The 21,012-nt window shown below is 38.3% G+C and overlaps 1 protein-coding gene across 4 annotated transcripts in view; it reads left to right on the plus strand.

The window, feature by feature from the left end:
• Positions 1-2,792: 2,792 nt before the first annotated feature.
• KIF5A (kinesin family member 5A) overlaps positions 2,793-21,012 on the plus strand; it is a 56,827-nt gene continuing 38,607 nt past the window's right edge. For 3 of the 4 annotated variants that reach the window (XM_053455761.1, XM_053455762.1, XM_053455763.1), the window contains exon 1: positions 2,795-3,263. In XM_053455761.1, the coding sequence (XP_053311736.1) occupies positions 3,138-3,263 (126 nt within the window). In that variant the 5' untranslated portion in view covers positions 2,795-3,137. Of the gene's footprint in view, positions 3,264-21,012 lie in introns of all 4 variants that reach the window. The other variant, XM_053455764.1, reaches the window with a different exon arrangement.

The raw sequence follows: 21,012 nt of genomic DNA on the forward strand, positions 1-21,012 counted from the left end.
ACTCTTGAATGACCAGGTTGATAAAACAACCCATGATGTTAGACGGCTACAAGAAAATTAATGATTGAGCATTATTTTCTCCAATGTATTCACTTACACAGTTTACTTACACCTACAATGTAAAAAAAAAATTATTGATACCCTGCTGATTTTGTACGTTTGCCCACTGACAAAGACATGATCAGTCTATAATTTTAGTGGTAGGTTGATTTGAACAGCAAGAGACAGAACAACAAATAAATCCAGAATAACGCATTACAAATAAGTTATACATTGATTTGCATTTTACTCAGTGAAATAAGTATTTGACCCCTTTGCAAAACATGACTTAGTACTTGGTGGCAAAACCCTTGTTGGCAATCACAGAGGTCAGACATTTCTTGTAGTTGGCCACCAGGTTTGCACACATCTCAGGAGGGATTTTGTCCAGCTCCTCTTTGCAGATCCTCTCCAAGTCATTAAGGTTTCAAGGCTAACATTTGGCAACTTGAACCTTCAGCTCCCTCCACAGATTTTCCATGGGATTAAGGTCTGAAGACTGGCTAGGCCACTCCAGGACTTTAATGTGCTTCTTCTTGAGCCACTCTTTTGTTCCCTTGGCCGTGTGTTTTGGGTCATTGTCATGATGGACTACCCATCCACGACCCATTTTCAATGCCCTGGCTGAGGGAAGGAGGTTCTCACCCAAGATTTGACGGTAAAAGGTCCCATTCATTGTCTCTTTGATGCGGTGAAATTAGCCAGAAAAACATCCTCCAAGCATAATGTTTCCACATCCATGTTTGACGGTGGGGATGGTGTTCTTGGGGTCATAGGCAGCATTCCTCCTCCTCCAAACACAGGACAAAATTAGTTCAGAACACAAGCTTCACCAAAAAGAGCTGGGAAAACGGAAGGTCCAGTGTTCAAATAGGAATTTCCTGGTAGGAAATGAGGTCAGCAGGTTCACATGGTCAGACAAATATAAACAAGGACATCAGGAAGGTCATGTCTGTGCATGAAGTGTAAACGCTTGCCCTACTTTTTTGGTATTGTAGGAATTGGAATTGGCCTTCTCATAGGCAGCAGTGACATCAAATGCTAACATACTCATGTAATGACCACACACTAGCATACACACAAACACATTAACACCATACACTAAAACATACACACACAGATACTAACACCAGGTTGTCACCAGATTCTGCTTACCGTGGACTAAGCAGATTCAACTATTAAACATAAAAAAATCAAATAGAACAGAAGAGGGGCTGTTTTATTAAGTACCTATGGTATAAAACAACCATACTTACGTTTATTAGAGTTTCAACGCATCAACCTTTCAACAAAAAAAAAGAACAGCAGATGGGGCATTTCTATTACCTACTTATGTTTATTCGGATCACAGTACATTTAAGCAAATCCAAAAGAAGCAAAGTTAGTGAGCACAAGCTTACGCAGGGGCAATAAGGGCTCATAACCGTAGGAGGGCTCTTTAATATTATTATTATTATCTTTTATTTATATAGCGCCAACAGTTTACGCAGCGCTTAATACCATACATATATTCAAGGGGTATGACAAGACAAGAATTGACAGACTAAGACAAACCGATACATTCGGTGGAGAGAGCCCTGCTCGCAAGCTTACAGTCTATTTAGTGCTGTTGCTTACAATTCTTCAGTTTTGTGGTCTCTCCAGGTTTGTTTGAAGTGGAGGGCTGGGATGGGATATGCTGTCATATCCCAGCGATCAGCTTCTCTCAAACCCGCAGAGGATGGCAAAATGGCCCCACAAATTCTTCTTCCCCAAGGCCCTGGAAATCATGGTGGTGCCCCTCTCAAATCAGTGTCTTTACTTACAAGAGACAATCTGGTGAATGCTTCCCCCACTTATTCTGCACTCTAGACAAATATACCCATATTGCTTACATAATAGGGTCAGCTTTGTTTAAGTACCAGTTGGGTTTCATGACACTAAATCAAATATACGTGTTCAGGCTGGGTTTGTCTTTTCACGCTCAAACAACTGGCTTGGACTGTTTTGGTGGGTTGTTGAACAACAGGAGCCAGATTGGAGCTGTCAACGCAGGGGCAGTTGGCATGCATTGCTTGCCATGTCTAGAAATCTTGTCCCATCATTTTGTACATCATAATATGATGGCTTTGTACATCATATTTGAGAGGTACATTAAATGTCATGTTGTTGCCATTGCAGTGGACAGTACAGTTACAATCAAGCTCTAGATACAGTATATATATATATATATATATATGTAATTCCATCTGATGAGGTCCTGAAGACCCAATTTTCTCTTGGGCTGATACAATATCCATCCTTTTTAACTCATAACAGACTTATGCACAGTTTGTACGAAACGCGTCAAGCGGTTTAGCGTTCGTGTTTTCGTTCTATTGCTCCTTCTGATTCTATTGTCCATGGACGTTTAAAAAAAGAATCTTTTACATTCATGGATATCCTTGTGTGAGGCTGGTGTCAGCTGGCGCAACTATTTGTTTTTGTGTCGCAGTTTGGAACCTGGACCGGGTCCTTTTGGCGCTGCAGCACCCAGCTACGCTTGGATTTATCATTATATACTATATGGGACTGTAGCCTCTCCATTTGTTTCTTTTAACTCATAACAGAGATGTATTCGCAATGGATTTAGATTGTGTTTACAATGTAGCTTCCAAAGACAATTCCACCTTAAGAAGCCGTGCGACCTTAAGAGATGTGCAGACGCGCTGATGATGAGGAGCAGTAGAGGCTGCAGCACACTGAGCGCTGCTCCTTCCATCTCTGCGCAGCATCCTACCCCCGGCAGCCTCTCCACACACATCGCATTCTACAGGAACGATCCAGATGATCGCATCTCCATTACTGAGGCTGGCTGCATGCAGATGAAACCTCGCACCCGGCTGGACACCGCAGCCAGCCCCTTATATACCAGCGTGTTTATTATTACCCCCACCCTATCTCCAGGGTGTCCTTCCCATCTCTGCCCACATTCCATCCCCGTCTGTGAAGAGTGGATCTTGTGATCGATCAGATCCACTACACCTGCTCCCAGGATCTCTGACGGATCGAGGCGAGGAGGATCTCAGCATTTTAGCGTCTATTTCTATTAGAATCCTTTAAGAAGTCATCTCCTCATCATGGCTGAACCCAATGAATGCAGCATCAAGGTCCTGTGCAGGTTTCGCCCATTGAATCAAGCTGAAGTAACGAGAGGAGACAAATTCATCCCGGTGTTCCAAGGAGATGACTCTGTGATCGTGGGGGTAAGTGCCAGGTCAGGGAGGGTAACAGGAGATCGCGGTGAATGTGGGGGTTTAATGTCACAGGTAAGTGTGTGCTCCATACTACGCATTGTATCAGAGATATACCATGATGGGGAAGATGCACAAAGCACCGGCCACTCCCTGGATCAGGATGATCCGTGTCCATTATAGGCAGGGTGTGGCAGGCCTTCTCCTTGTGGCCCTCACTGTAGGTTGGTGGCTACTGTTGGCCCTCCATTCCCTTTTAGGGGGAGGGGGGGCTGCAATGCGCTATGCTCTTGATTGGAGCCACACAATAAGGCAGCTGCTCTGATATAAGGGAGAATTTCTGACATTCTCTTTTTATTTACATTTTCATGTTTTTATTTTGGTTTTCCTGATGGAATATTTATGTGCAGCTGCTGGAGAATGCAGCGCTGATGTTTGATCAGGGATCGGATTATGTCATGATAAAGAAATCATTACCTCCCTTTGGAATTAGTAAATTCTGCTTCACTAAAATGAAAACAGAGCAACTACCTATAATGTACATTTAAGGCGATTATATATATATATATATATATATATGTCACCTATTTCATTATCTATCTATCTATCTATCTATCTATCTATCTATCTATCTATCTATCTATCGGTATATATGTGCATTTTATGTCTTTTTTTCCAGCTGGTTTATCATCACATGATCTGTAGCTGGATATCCAGATCAGACCATATGTGTTTTTTTAATTGTGGTATTCCTAGTCACACATGTACTATTCCCCTATTTATAGTGATCCATAAGAAAACACATTTTCATAAAGCTCCTAGTTATTAATGCAGGGAATGTAAACACGCACGGGTATGTAAACTATCCTGGATCTAGGACTAGGACTAGGACTAGGATGTTTTTTTTGCTGTCATATTCTATGTTCTGCATGGCAGTTTAACCTTTTTTTGCAATTTCCTGAAAGTGTATTTAAAGTATTGAAACACTCCATATTAAAATACTGATGTCATGTAATGACTTGCTATGATGTCATATCTGTTGACTAACGATATCACAACACCATTCCGAGGTAAAAGCCTCTTCTCTTATAGATAGATAAATCAGTGTAAGGGATCATACATAGACGGATTTCTGTGATTATGAGGATTCATAAATCCGGTACTAATTGCCCTTTACATTTTCTGTTCATTGCATTGTTTTCTTTCCTTTGCTGTTGGGTAGCACAGCATGTATTATGTGGACATTTCCAGGGCCCTCCTATTGTAATCCAGTATTATACAATGAAGAAAATGACCTACCCAAGGTTATAGGACAGCCGGCTGTCATCTGGGCTGAATTAACAGATAACGTACAAACTCAATGTCTAGATTACATAGCAGATAAACTGAGAATGCAATATATTAAACGCTCTTCATTAAAGATTATGTAGCCTTTTTTATATCATTTTCATTCCAATTTTCTTAACCCTTTATATATATTGCTTACATTAGAGACACACACATTGAAGTCTGAATCATGTATTAAAGAATAGGTTACATTTCAAATTCAAATATATATTTAATATACATTATTCATTTTCTTGTACTTTCTTAATGACTCCTGGTCTTCCCACTTTATTGTCATGGATTGGTATGAAATAATGAAGAAAAAACGTTCATTCCCATATACTAAATGGATGTATGTATGCATACATGTGTGCTGATGTGCATGTGTGTTATATATATATATATATATATATATATATATATATATATATATATATATATTTATATATATACTTAAACACATATAGCTTATATTAATAAATATTGTATATATATATATATATATATATATATATATACACTATATATATAAACAAATATAGTTATATATAAATATAGTTATATATAAATATAGTTATATATATATATATATATATAATGCAATATTAGTGCGTATATAATACGCAGAATAGTTTGCGAAGTGGACCAGCAATCCTTCTGTATACCAACATGGAAGTGGCAATTTAATCGAGAATACTAAATATCACTGCTAGAGATTCATAATCCCACATAGAGTCTACTCTATCCTAATTAGTTCCAAAATCAACATTTACTGTTTCTGTTGTGATGTGTATTTGATTGAATTATTGTGTATGTAGAACAATGTTACATATTTGATATATTTCTCAGTACCTCCAGTGTGCCAGCTACATTTTTGTTTTGTTCAATCATTTAAACTATTCACGGTTAACATGATTTCTGGGGTGCTGCAGCACACTACTGCTAAAGTGATTTAACATACCGGTAATTCCAATGAGTAGAAATAAACATGCCACGCGCTCCCGTTATCATGCGGTGCATCTGTGCCACCACACTTTTATTATCACGTATTACCGGTGTGCAAGGAGGACCCCTGAAGTCTTCAAGGAGGGACAGGGGCTGAAAGGATCCACTGCCTCTCCCACCGAACTCTTCTGGGACCCGGTTCCATTTCCAGTGACTGTATACGTGACCTTTTCAAGTGAGAAAGGTTTAAAGCCTCAGGCCCAATAGCCCAGCTGTGAAGATAATGACAGATCACAGCTGCAGCCGGAGGTCAAGCCAAAACCGTGATACTAAAATATTTTCTTTTTTTTTTCTTCTTTTTTCTTTTTCATTGAGAGTCTTGATAATCCATAAAGGCTTATATTACTAAGGGTCTAGAGAGATGCAGACTGTATAAATGGAAGACATTGTCTGTAATGTTTGACATAGAATATTTTGGAACAATACTCCATGATCTTATATATATATATATATATATATGAAAGTGTTAGTTGCCCCTTTGTCAATGAATGTCTTTGGATAAAAAGATAAATTCCATTAATTTATCCATTAATTTCCATTAATCCGAGAAAGAGATTGACTTTGCTATGAATTATTAAATGCTGATTTTAATTACCGGTATATATGATAATTTTTTGCCACTTACAAAATATACTAAACAGGATTACAAGAATGATCTATTAATATTATATCAGATCCCATCCACGTAGTAAGTGGTTTTGTGCAGGTTTGCCATTACTAATTGGCCGTAAATTGGCCATTAAATAAGCACCCTTTACTACATTGAGCTTTTCATATATTTGCTCTCACATGGGTCTTTGGAACATATGATGCAATAAGCGACCTCTGACATTGTACTTTTACATCACCATGTTTATGACATCACTTCCATTACGATATAGCAATCAGAGGATGCTTACAATTATAACTATTAATATATAATTTTCATATATTAATAATAATATATTGCATTTAGTGTGGTGGAGTTGTCCACAAATCTCAGATCAGGCCGTGGGAGGGGGGTATCCTCCATCAAATAACCCAACAATATAACAGCCTCAAAATAAACAAGTAAAACATTGTAAACATTTTTAAATGACGCGGATACTTCAGGACAGCAACAGTGCATATTTGCTGATGATTTCCATGACATATTATCCTTCCGGGAGTGTACATTATTGTAATGGAAGGAGCAGAGAGTCACAGCTTTTCCCTATACATATATTAGTGTCAAAGCTGGCAAAGGAAAAAGAAAAAGGGCTTGCCCAAATCCATCAAATTATAGGAGTCCATTTGGCCATAGCACCACTGCTACACTTACCATTCTCTCTTCTCAAATGCTAACATTTTAATGTAGATTTCACATAGTTGTTATACTTTAAACTATTCTGATATTTCTCATTTGCCATTTTGTCTTTTGTAAAGACTATATTGTAAAATTATTGAATTATTGATTGATTATATTGATGACGAAAACCCTTTTTTTTAAATCTTGATTTAAACAGTGCATGGTTAACAATTGTGTTTACAGGATGTTTACAATTCTCTTCTACATATTAATTTTAAACAAAAACTTTAAAAATAATAATAATAAAAAAAAATAAAAAAATATATATATATCAAACAGGCATATTTGTAAGTATTTGGGGATAGTAACAAATCCTCTTTAAATACAAAGATATTAATGGGAAAAAAATCCCAGGTTACCTTATAGACAAACAAGTCAAAGGAGCAGTTCTTGACCTAGCAGTATATACTCAAACTTTCCTATTGCTCATCGAAAGCCAATTACTTTCCTTTGATATACTTTCTCCTGTGTAGCTTTGATTTTTCTTTGCCAGAAATAAATCAATATAATCCATTACTGAGCAGAGCTGATGATGATCATAATGGCTGAGAGGGACTCAGGTTGTTATAGAGGATCGGAGCACTGTATAAGCTGTACACTGGAGATATACCATTTCTGTTCTATTTTTTGTTACCGTCCCTTTGCCTGAATATGAAGGATAAATTATATTACACAATAAAGTAAATGGTTATTTAATCCTAATGACATCACAGTTGGTTTTAGTGACGCTATAAATCTCAACAAGCTATAGTAGAATACGATACATATCAATGTGTGTATATTTAAACATATATTGATATGTAATGTCACACAAAAAGAGCCTGTTCTGAAAAGACAATTGCTTGAGATGTGATGCTTGATGTGATGGTCCAACCACATTGTTTTCACCTCACTTTGTCAATTGGCAATGTATAATTGTTACATTGTACATTATAGGCATATAGGTACTCATTCAGTTTGATCTAGTGATGATAATCTTCTGTAAAGCTCATGTATAGGGGACACTGCATACTCATTAACTAGCAAATCAAATGGCTTTTTAAATTACTGGGCCATTTTTAAATTACTGGGCCAGTCTCAAATCATTATCAGTGTGAACTGTGCTGAAAGGGTCAATTTAACCACTAGAATGCCATTTAATGGCACCTTCACAATCACAGTACAGCGAGGGCTATGTATGAAGCGCAGTGGTGAAAGAGGAGCAGTCAGGTGTGAAGCATCGCTTCCTCAGGTCCCCGGGGAACCCTAAGCTTTCTCCAGGACTTGGGAGTTGAAGGCAGCTATGCCCACTCCCCACCCAATTCTACTTCCACTTTCATACAACTCTCTGCTCTCTGGGCTGAGCCACGATGATGTGTGCAGCTAGCCATGCCTCTTGCTCAGTAAACATGCCCATGTGTGTGGTTCAAATGACATTTGAAACGGCCAAAGAGGGACCCTTTTGTTTTGGAGGTATGGTTAGAGGGATGGTCGGGGGCACAGTTTACCATGCTCCTACAAAAAGGGACATCAGAAGAAGAAAGAGAGACCAGGGGTTATGGTTCATAATGAGCATGCCTTGGAATTCTCTGGTGTTTGACCCAGAGCCTCTGGGTAAAGCCCTGCTTCCCGGGGACTCTGAGTCAGTTTCTTGGTAGGGGGATGATGTGTGGCCATGTCCACTACCTACTTGTGTTCTGCTTACTCCCTGCACACCTTCTATTGCTCTCCCCAGTTTCCTACCTCTAAAGGTAGCCCGCTCATCCATATGTCTGCTTGCCCTGCACTTACATGATAGCCTAGAAGAGGAAAAGCTTCGAGTAGCCTATCCTGGAAAGTTTCCAGGTATGCCTTTGAGGGCCTCATATAGTTGGAAATATTGATGTTTACCTTTTTCTGTACTGTATTTTACTAAGAAGCGATAGCGTAAATAGGTGCCCGTAATCTGTTTCTCTGATGTTCCATAGCAGGCTGATTCATGATACTTATCTGATTCCATGCAGAGGAAACAGTAATACTACACCATACATATATCTAATACACAGCATTCTGCCAGGTTATCTATGAGCATCCAGTGGAAAGTGCATAGTGCAACATCATGAAATAATGGGATTAAAATGAATTAAATACAAGATTAATTAGATCTGATACAGCAAATGTACAATTCTAAGTAATATAACCCAAGTCCCAGTACTAGATGAAGCACTACGACACTGCTCGGAAATTCTATTCCAATACACACAAAATAGATGTCTCCAGATCCTTGGAACCAAGCTGTTTGCTGTTCCTTCTTTAGATGTCATAATTCCAGAGGAGCAACAGACTATGTGTTAGTGGCTATATCTATGTTTTTCTTAATATTTTTACCAGAAATAATATATAGCTATATAGCCTTTCAAGGTAGGTGAGAACAGTTTATTCCACCAATTTATACTTTTTCAGTCATAAAGATTCTATTATTCCTTCTTGTAATGAGGTAATCAAGTTGCTCTATTTTTGCTAAATTTCCTAAAATCTATTCTGGTCATTGAGGCTCACAGGTGAGCCACTACTCAATGGGCTGTTTACAGGGGAGATCTCTGGTCACCCCATGTGTCCTATATACAATATGAAGAATTCCCGCCAGCTGTACCTGGCATCATGTGGGCCACGAGGGGAACGCAAGGATATGACATTATAATCTAACACTCGGTAAAATAGACTGCAGCTACAGAGATATGTGCTGGGGTTCTTCCCTGAGACAGGACTAGGGCAACACAGAACTTAATCACAGAAAAAAAATAGGTAGCCATTATGCAAGTCTGTCGTTCTAGGATAATCTTATGGTCCATGAACATTATGCTCCTGGCCAAAACAGGACTGTTGGTGGCTACAGAGTAGAGGTCGTGTTACCATGTAAGCAATTATGTCGGGTTGTGGTGCAAAGTCTCTAGGTAGTGGGAGCTATTCGTCTCCCACCCCCATACATATTGAATGTGTTTGGGTAGCACGCAGCCACATATAGCCAATAGTCAGCTGCACTTAGATCATCAAACAGCCCCTGGCCTTAAAGCACCAGAGCCACCCCCATCATCTTCATTGCAGCACTGAATGTACAGTTATTCTCAGAATTATTTGTAAATTATTTGTAAATGATTGTAATTTTACATTTCTTTCATTATTTTCTAATGCTTATATATTTTACTTATGGAAGTTATTGTTCCTCCTTTGGAATATCATTATTTTTCTAGTGTCTAGTGGGTTTTTTTTCTGGGTCAGCGAACAAATTTAGAACTCGAGATGGTAATATTTGATGAGCTTGGGCTTTTTCAGCTTCATTAAACATGTAGCTACATTTCTCAATGCTTACCATGAGAAATCGTAAAGGTTAGTACCATAATGAATTTAAAACTTTGTAAAGCCGCATAAATTCTAATGAGTAAGCCCACGATCAATTGCGGAATGCCCCCGAGCAGACAAATACATACAAGCTTATGTACGGAAAATCGACCACTAAAATATATAGGGCTGCTTACTAATAAAGACAGTTGGGAAATAGAATCTATGGATTTTTTTCTGTCTGCAAACTATATATAGAAATGGACTTCCAAGTTTCATAGCCAGGAAACCTTAACTTACCTTACAATATCGAGGATGGGTAGAACTGGATATTCCTGGGGAGTTCCGCTGATGCACAATGAGGTTATGTAAAATGATGCCCCCAATGGAAAAATAGGGAAAAACTTAAAAATTTTTGGTCGCACCAATGTATAAATGGTTTTGCAGTGAAACCAAAAAGTAGATCTAGCAACTACACAGCACTGATGAATTTGAGGCATGCCATGTATATATATGAAAAATAACAACGGTTATTGATGTCTATTCCCAAAGTTGTGGTATTGTGGTATAGTTGTTGATGTATGTTGCAGGTTTTTACACCCAGTGTTATTATTATTATCTTTTATTTATATAGAGCCAACAGTTCACGCAGCGCTTAAAACATTACATATATTCAAGGGGTGTGACAACCTATGAGTGTGCTATACAGACTACATAATTTCATATGGCACAAATCACACTAACCATATAGTTCAATTAGGTGTTCCTGGTCTTTGGTCATCTGCTTTAAAATAAATCACCACTTACTTGCCGGAGATTAAAGCGACACTAACCCAAAGCTGCGAGGAGGCAATGTTTTAACCCAAGAGCCGGAAAAAACACCCAGTGAGCTCCCTTTCTGCCCACTACTTGGTAGCGTCAGACATTAACATTATTATTTTCTTATCTCATTAACATTAAGTACTTCTTACAGATGTATCTTAAGTAAATTGAGTGTTTCTAAAGTGAGGTTTGACACACCAGTTAAGCTACTATGTCATCATATTAATTGGGCCTCAGAAACCCCCCAAAAATTTATTTTCTGACTCACAATTTAAAATAATCTGTGATTAAACTTTAATCCACAAGTGATCGGGTTGTTCCTGTGTGCAAATTGTAAATTAGGTCACAGCGCAGTAATAAAATGTAGTAATGCTACTGGGTGGGAAGGTACAGCAAACTTACCCCTGTAGGGGTGAGCTGGGAAGACAGATATGTGACAGAATTCAGGGATTTGAGGCAGAAAGAAAGGATTCTGCATTCTGAGCAGCTCGGTCCCTATAGGATGATTATATGTAGCTCCAAGGTGATATTTATCTATTTATTTCCACTGGTTTTCCACGGTCTCTGCGGCAAAGCATAACAGAGCGGATGTTTCTTATTTCTGGAATAAAGTTCAGAGCTTCAGAGAAACCTTAATCCCGTACGGTAAATTGTTGCACAGATGTGTCCAGTTGAGTCCTGTCCTCCAATATTTCATTGTAGAATTAAATAGATCATTAGTAGAAACGAAGAGCTCTTACTCGCACCCTGCTATTTGTTTAAGCAGAGCACTCATGTTGCCGCTGTCAGTTTTTTATAGGTCAGCGATGTGAGAGCACTGCCTGGGGTCTGTACTGTAAATTAGACTTGGGCACCAGCGAAGTCTTCATGTTCATCTTCAGGAGGAAAAACATCTTCGTTCTTCGTATTCGTTTCATGCCATGGAAATGCTGAGATGAAATCAATAAATGAACGCGTAGTAGAAGTTGAATAGGGAATTTGAGACCAATTTTACATACTTGCCTATCATTTGCAATTTACCTACAATGACGTACCTACCTACATTCGTGTTCGTTTTCATAAGTTTAAGGTTAGTCAGTAAAGATTTTCTGATCTCCTCCAGCCGGCCACCGATCACCACTGTCTAAAGCTGGGAAGAGGAGGTCTATGAAGGCCAGTGCCAGTGCAAATTGGGTCTGTCTTATACAAAACAGGACAGGTGAGAGGGATGAAATGAACAGGTACTTAAAGCACAGACCCGAGCTGATCAAGGACCTTCATTTTGATCTAGCAAATACAGGGTACTCTCCTAGAAGTTTACCCATTGATGCCCCAAGCTCTTTCATCTAATGCATACTAATGGGGCACATGAATCACTAGCTGGGTGTTATCTTTAAAGGGACAGTCTAGTTTGTTTTGTTTTTTTTTAAATACATTTTAATATTAGTGACACAAACTGTCTTGATATGGCACCCTCTACCAGTATGGCACATCAGCTGCCTAGATTCCCCATATGGCTAGCTCTAGGACTAATTCTTGTGCAGATATGTACATTTAGTGTCATATACTCCGTTCCGTACATTATTGATGCCAGTACCTAAACTACAGTGTTTGTGTCAAAGGAGAAGGGCCAGATTAATGGGAGACCAATTGCCGCAGGGCCTTCAGAGCACCGGGTCCTACATCAATTGCTCCATTTGTTTCCATGTTGGACAAACCCCTATTAAGCAGGTACTTTAAAAAAAATCACTATGTTTTCATGTAAATTGGGCCTTAAACTCTCAAAAATGTAAAATAATCACTGACCAACTTTAATCCAAGTGTAGAAAAAAACTACAAATTGTAAATTGGGGCACGGTGTATAATGTGCAGTTGCATGTAATATGTGCCAACAATCATAAGAAATATGGAGACAAAATGGTGGAAAAAAGCAACGCAAATTCATGTTACGGCTCCCTTTGCCAGAGATTGGTGACCAAATTCTTGCATGATAAGTGTCTAAATGTTCCTAGTGAAATACCCTGGGTTGCATGTAGAGTTTTTTCAAATTCATACATAAATATATTTCGTGGTATAAAATTATAAAATGGCCTTTAATTACTTTTCTAATTAACAATGGTTAGACCGCATGATACAAAACAAAACACTATTGTGGTCATATGATGGTGAATAGAAAAAAGTTTATAGGGAGAAATAGAATTATACTGCATATGAAGAGTGCGATATGTAAAATATAAAATACAAATACATTTGTTGTCCTATACATGAAGTTAAATGCCAGGTTTTAGTGTCTGAAAAGTTATTTATTTTGTGGCACAATAAAATACACAATGGATTCTGGAGTGAACTGCTAATGGCTTCCGCAGCTAGAGTCCAATTGTTTCACAGTGAGATCATTTTAACACTTTGTGTTGGAGAAGAACATTTTTATCCTCCTCAATTTGCCCTTGAATGTTCTTTTACCTACAGCTAACAGCTTCCTATTATAAAAATAGTACTGGCTGTAGCAATAAAACTAGTGCTTTCACATGGGATCAACCAGCATGTGGTGATGGATCCCGTCTAGGAGGCTCAGAAACTAAACTTCAAATTTAGTTGTAATTGCTAGTTTAAGAAAAATAGAGAAATAGAGCTTTTGGGACCTCAGAGGTCTCTTTTTCAGTTGTATAATTAAAACCTTTTAAAAGAGCAATGCACAAAAGCAAGTCTCACTAGCAAACGCAGTTAATGGATGATCATTAAGCTTTTTTTGATTACTGGATTTAGTATAGTATTGTCTAAAATGCAGGATTATGCAAGTAAACAATCTTGGAAATAGGGCCTTGTGAACCATTACTATTCAAATTGTAAAGTGAGGGAACGTAAACCATGTTTGAGTCTATACAGAGAAGAAAATGGGTAGAATAGATAGGCTTAATGGTCCCGTGGAAGGGGTGGCTAATATTTGTTTCATATGGGCATTTAAACATATATTGTCCTTTTTTAACTGGAGTAGTCTAGGAGGGTTGTTAGCCAGCTGCAATGTGGTCTGTGTTTCGATTTTGTGTCAAAATATTTCCTCTGATTTTATTGAACAATCTTTTCAGACGTAAATCCCCCCCAACGCTAGTGTTATAAGGATCTCATGACGCGGAGATTTGTGGTTAAGAATTTGACGGCTACCAATGCAGAGCAAATCCGGAACCCCATAAGTTTCACATTGAAAAAAAACCAAGGGGTTCAGTACTACATAAAGAAACTACATCACTGAGCCTATACTGTCAGATTCCCAGTACTGTGTGCTCTGCCCCTATGTACAGTGTCTGTGGGCATGTAGCAATCATAGAGAGGAGACCCCAAAATCCTACTACACACATGGTGCTCCAACCCTTTTGAGCAAGCTACGTATCTGAGACCAAATCTTTTTTCGCTATTAGAAAATGTGCTTACAATATACAATGTGTAAATGGAAACATTATATCCTTCTTCTATATACCATACTGAGTTACATTTGAAACAAAGTCACTTAAAAAGTCTTTGTAAAGCCACCCCAGCCACATCAAAATGTTTTCCTCATTGACTGCATAAAATGTTTTGGGGGTATTCAGCTCAATTCTGATGAGCGATGTCAAAATGCTGGAACGAATTCATATACGTTGTCAGAAATGTCATGTTCAATATATATGTTTAGCTTGAGGGAAGTTCAATCATAAATTAAGTTTCATTACATTTAAGAGACATTAAGACCAAATCTCTACACTGTCCTTAATTTGTTCTTTTTTTCTTAGGACAATACAGAAATCAGACAAGTCTCCCTTTTTAAAGTATAAATCATATCTAGAGGATTGTGTGCTAATGTAGCTGTGATCAATTTCTGTATAAAAGGCACTCACTGAGCTGCTGGCACCATCAAAAATTTCATAGACAATTTCACTATTGATTTCACATGTGCTGGCAAGTCAATTGTCACTCTGAAATAATGGATATATATATATATATATATATATATATATATATATATATATATAGTCATACACTAGGCTCAGTCCTAGATATGGTCACTCCTGTAACTGTGTGCTGCCTACCACTCCGTCCACCTCTGCCATGGCATTCCACACAGATCAGTTTTCACATACTGCTGAGTGCTCACGGAGGAGCTCTCGCTCACCAGAAGACATTGTACATTACAAACGTATGCTTTATTACTATACATCGGCCCTCCAGCTTACCAAACAAACCTATTTTACGTAATTAATCTCTTCCCTCTTCCATAACCCTAACCCTAAACGTCTGTTCTCCACATTCAACACCTTCCTCTGTCCCCCAACACATCCCTCACCTTCCAACTTCTTTGCCCAAGAACTTGCTACCTATTTTAAAAAGAAAATTAACACCATCCCCATCGTGTCAATCATATGGTACTTCAACCTTCCTCCTGGCCACAAGCCACCTTCAACTGATTCAGGCCAGTCACCCCTACTAAAGTTTCTGAGGTTCTCTCGTCCTCACACCTCTCCTATCACCCCTTTCTGATGTCCTTACCTCAACCCTAACCAATATCTTTAATCTATATCTCGTTCCTCTGGTGTATGCCCATCCTCATTTAAACATGCTATTATCTCACCCATCCTAAAGAAACCCTTGCTTGATCCCACATCCCCATCAAGTTACCATCTAGTTTCCCTTCTCCACTTGACATCCAAACTGCTTCCATTCACAGCATTCCACTAAGACCATACTGATTAAAATTACTAACAACCTCCATATCGCTAAAACAAAAGGCCTTTTGTCACCCTTGGACCTCTCTGCAGCCTTTGACACAGTAGACCACCCCCTTCTTCTACAAACCCTTCATGCTCATGGCATCTGTGACTCTTTCCCGGTTCAAATCTCACCTCTCTGATCGTACTTTCAGTGTATCCTTCACTGGAATTTGTTCCTCTATCTGTTGGTGATCCTCAAGGCTCAGTTCTTGGGTTTCTACTCTTCTCCATCTACACCTCTTCACTTGGACAACTCATATCTTCCTTTAGTTTACAATACCACCTGTACGCAGATGTTACCATAATCTATATCTACTCTCCTGACCTTTCACCCCTCTCTTATAACTCACCTCACTGACTGTCTTTCTTAAGACGAATTACCTGAAGCTCCAAGACTGAGTTTATGGTAATCCCACCTTCCACTCTGTCCACAATTCTTGACATTTCTATTACAGTTGACTAACAGTGATAAAAATCTCCTCTATCAAACATTTTTCATCATTACCTCTTCCCACTCCTGCATCCAGGATTTCACCCGTGCTGTACCCCTTCTCTGGAATTCCCATCCCTGTTCTCTCAGAAGCTCTCTGAAAACATCCTCTATGGAAAACTTATTGGCACTTATGTCTGATTTTTCAGATTGTATTTAAAGGGAACAAGGACTCTTGTAACACTATGCAATGCTTATAAAACCCAAGATTCATGATGGATTTCATAATATGTATTTTCCCGAGGGCTAGAACTGATCAGTTAACGAAATTAAAATGTACTTGTTTCTGTACTGTTTGAGCGAGTTGTTACTTACAACGTACATCAGTCCCCTGAGTATTAAGGTTAGGAATCCAACAAACTCATGCATTACGGTATGAGAACCGAGCCAATAAAACTATTTGAAATGGTTATTTTGATGCATTATGTTTCTTAAATGTTGATATTTTCACAGCAGGTTAATTTGAGAATAAAATACAGTTTTCAAAAAGTGTCAAGTTTTCCTCTATGGCTTGAACATTTGTTCAAATGCTTCTCGGGTGCGTTAATTTTGTATTCTCCATATACTCTATGAAGCCCTGACCAAGACTGTAGTCCACGTACTATCTGAGCACCATACGAGTTATTATTTTATCTAGGTATCACCCCTAGAACTTTTATATATCAGCTTTCTTGTAATATCTATTTATTTTCAGATCTTTTCAGATCACATATCAATTGAATATTCTAAACAACTCCACTGTCCCCATAACAAAGAAACAAAAAAGTCTAACAGACATACATTGTGTTCTAATGTACGCAGTGTAAAAAGGAAATAATATTTGGGATGATATGTACGAAACAAAACATGCTATAAATAATGGGTTTGGTTAATTTGACAATTAATCTAACTGTATTTGTTGCCAAGAATAAATCTATAGGCTGCTTGGAAGGCTCAATCAGTATTGTAGTGGCATTAAAATGCACATAGTCCCAAAGGACTGCAGATGTGTCATAGAGGTGCAAGGATGGAGCTATCAGATGTCAGATGTAGATATTATAGGGAGATGTCAAACTGCACCAAAAAACCAATCACCTTCGAAGGGATCCAGAAATGTAGGAAACAGAACTCAATGCCAAGTATAATAATGACACTAGTATAATTATTCAATGCAGACAATATTACACGGTTGTTCTATTTCTTTTTTCATCTTATATACACTGGTGCATGTTAGTGTAAAAAAAATATCTTGTTTTTCGATTTTGCATTGATTCTTTTGGGGAGTTGCACCTTCTAATTGTTGCTGCGAGGTGTAAAGGGAGGCACTGGGCCATAACCACTTTTTCTTGCTGGTCTATACATGTCAACATATGGCCAAAACATTGAATTTCATGGCTGGGCTAGTGGTCGAAATCCCAGTGAACAGTTTCCTTCTGGTTAGGTTCTGGTCATTTGAGGTTCTGCAGATGGTAAGCTTTTGTTCAGCAATCTCATTTACATATGTACATCTTTTAGGGATACAGACGTATACACCATTTATCTTAGTTTGTATCTAGTATGTGGATATAATTGTGAAATGCTACCATTCACATGGAAGATCGGTGAAGACCTGCATGCTTGCTCCTCGCTTCGCTCATAGTTTGGAAAGCAAGCCTGCTTAGACTTTTAAATTGAATTGCCATGTGATTTAGAACTCGGTCACTGGAATCTGGCATTGACAGACACAGAACAGAATAAATCCCTGACAGCTTTTCATCTCCTTCCCGCAAGTTGTATACTTGACGATTAATTTGGTTTACTTACATAACAGATTATTTGCTGAAGATAATCTCAATTTAACAAAATAACGGCAACAGAAAGTTTTAATTTAGGATCTAAATTAAAATAGATCAGAATTCTTTTATTTGGAATGTAAGTGGATTCTGCTTTAAATGAAGTATCCACTCTGTACATCTTAATCAAAGGTTATCTCAAAAAAGTAACTTCTTTAGGATTTTGGAAGAAAGTAAGATTTGTAGGAGAAGCCTGATAAGGATAAGTTTGGAAATATGTTTGTTTATAACATGCCCTGGACCTGGAGCTCCCCTACACCTTCTTCAGAGTTATGGGGTCATTTTTAACCAAGTAATATTTTTGTGTTTGGTAAAAATGAGTAGCAAATCTGTTACTTCGATTAGGTTAGTGATGGGTATAAGCCACTATTGCACACTTATGAAATACCAGTTTGGTAGTAACTTGAGTAATTAATTTTGTGTGCGTTTTTCAGGACACCAACCTCCGTCTTAGGTTTGAATGCTGTGGTAGAACTCTGTGACTGCCTTGTGCTAACAAATCTAACAATGTGTCCATGCCAACATCATAACTCCTTTTTTCAAACAGAAGGGTTTCCACACATATGATATTTTAAGGTCAGGCCAGCAAAAAAACAAAATGTTGACAGCACTATGACTACACACGCATGCATCCCAACGGTCCCAGTTTGGCCACTTTGTCCCACTGAGCTCTACCTCTGTCCTGCTTTTCACGCGTGCTCCATTCTAATTTGATTGTCTGGTGTCTGGGGCATCATGCACAGTAGCGATGCTGTAGCGCCACCTCCCAAGCTTCACCACCCCCAGAATCCTGATTCGCCAAAGGCATAAACTGGGGGGCAGAACACAAACATCCACAGCTCCACCATGTATAAACAAGCATATCATTTGTGCAATCAACATCATAAACACTCATAGATTTGTTGGTACTCTACTGTGTTGCAGCATGGCACCAACAATCAGTCTGTAACATATTATAAAGACGCAACAGTCAGGGAAGCAATAAAACAAAGTAAGGAAGCGTTCCAGGAGCGCAAAACCAATGCAGGTACACTGTTTATGAAATCATCTGGTTCCAAAGACTTGATTCCACACAAAGAAAATGGAAAGGATCACGGCTAAACATTTTCCTGAGGGGAGATCTAAATATAGCTAATGTCTTCTATCAATGGATTTTTCTAAGTAATGTCTCCTTAACCAGGATTTTTTTTTGAACTGCATTTAAAGGTGAGCGATATGAAACAAGGGCATCTTGAAGCCATCTTATAAATTATCACAAGCATCCATCTTAAAGTGTTTTTGCTTCATTTGCGTGTGAAAGTGCTTGATTTGTGTAATCACGAGCTCAAATCCTTGCACCAGGAGACGCATAAGTGCATCATTTCTGTTAATTTATAACATATACAAGTAGATGGGTAAGGTTTAGTCTTAGTTCCTGGTTACATTAGCATAATAGCTTTTTCCTGTGGGATGTTGTTGCCTTGACAACAGGCTATGATGATGAAAACCTAGATTCCTGGCAGATGGTGACACGTAATTCCCTTATTACTATGAAGAGGGATCTGCAACGAGTAACCCCTTCTCCACTACACAACATTATCACACTGATTTTTATTTATACCCATCCAAAATAAAACCTCTTCCTGTTAAGGTTACCACATTTTTTTCTGCCATTCAGAGACACACTATGAAGCAGATGAGATTATACACAGGGGTATGTGTGTATATGTAAATGGATTAAGCCGTAATATATATATATATATTATATACATATGTACTATACATATAGTATTATATATTAATTATTAAGAAGCCTTGGAAATCATGCTGATTTCAGATTTAATAATATACATACACTCATTACAGACATGAATAGATATAGAATGTTAACCCCTCTAATACCAGGCATGAGTAGATTCAGATAATTAACTCCTCTATTACCAGACATTACACACACAGTCACACAAACAGACAAACACAGTGACAAACAAACACAGTGACAAACACAGTCACACAAACAGACAAACAGTCACACAAACAAACACTGTGACAAACTGACAAACACAGTCACACACACAGAGTCAAACACACATACATGGTGCTGGCTGCAGCTTACACTGAGTTGGTGTGAAGGAGGGACTCAGCCTATCAGGAGAAGCTTCTGAACTCTCAGGCAATCAGGAGAGTTGAGAAGTCTCTCCTGATTGGCTGAGACCTCCTTCACTCAGACTCCTCATTCCGGAATTGAGGCTGCCGGGCAATCTGGGACATGTGGCCGTCCTACTTCCTGTGTTGTATCGGTATTAACCCCTGGCACAATAACTATTCATAGATTGTAAGCTTGTAATGGCAAGGGCCTCTTCTGCTTCTGTACCATTATGTCTTAAAGTGTGTTATATTAAAATCATATACTATCAATTTTAACTTAATTTGTACTCTTCTACCATGGAATGCTCCTACTGAATGGGCAAATCTACTATTTATATTTGCATCAGTCACCTGGTTCATAACCTCCACTCTTTATTCACCTGCTGCCTAGAACTGCCGGTTAAATGCTGGTGCCCCGTGGATGTTGGACTGGCAAAGAGCAGGATAAAACACTATTGTGCCATTTCACAACAAGAAATAGTGGACTATCGAACTTACTGGTCTCCAGATCCTAAAGCAAGATGTTTCTAAAAATATTGCACAAGCCATACACTATTCCGAAATTGAGATTCCAAATGAAACTAACTACATATTCTGTTTGGCCAAAATGTCAACTAACACCTAAAGTGGACATGCTGGACTGTTTTTGGTTGGGCCCCCTTATAAACCGTTTTTGCCTGCAACTACTGTACACACAAGCTTAATTTGTCAATTACTTGGCCTTAATTTGCATTGTATCTCTTAGCGGAGGTGGTCCGTTATGAGATACAATGCAAATTAATACAAAATAAATAAAATAAAATATATTGTTAAGATGAGCAGCATGGAAAAAGGC

Source organism: Spea bombifrons, chromosome 2, assembly GCF_027358695.1.
Source record: "Spea bombifrons isolate aSpeBom1 chromosome 2, aSpeBom1.2.pri, whole genome shotgun sequence".
Lineage (NCBI taxonomy): Eukaryota > Metazoa > Chordata > Amphibia > Anura > Pelobatidae > Spea > Spea bombifrons.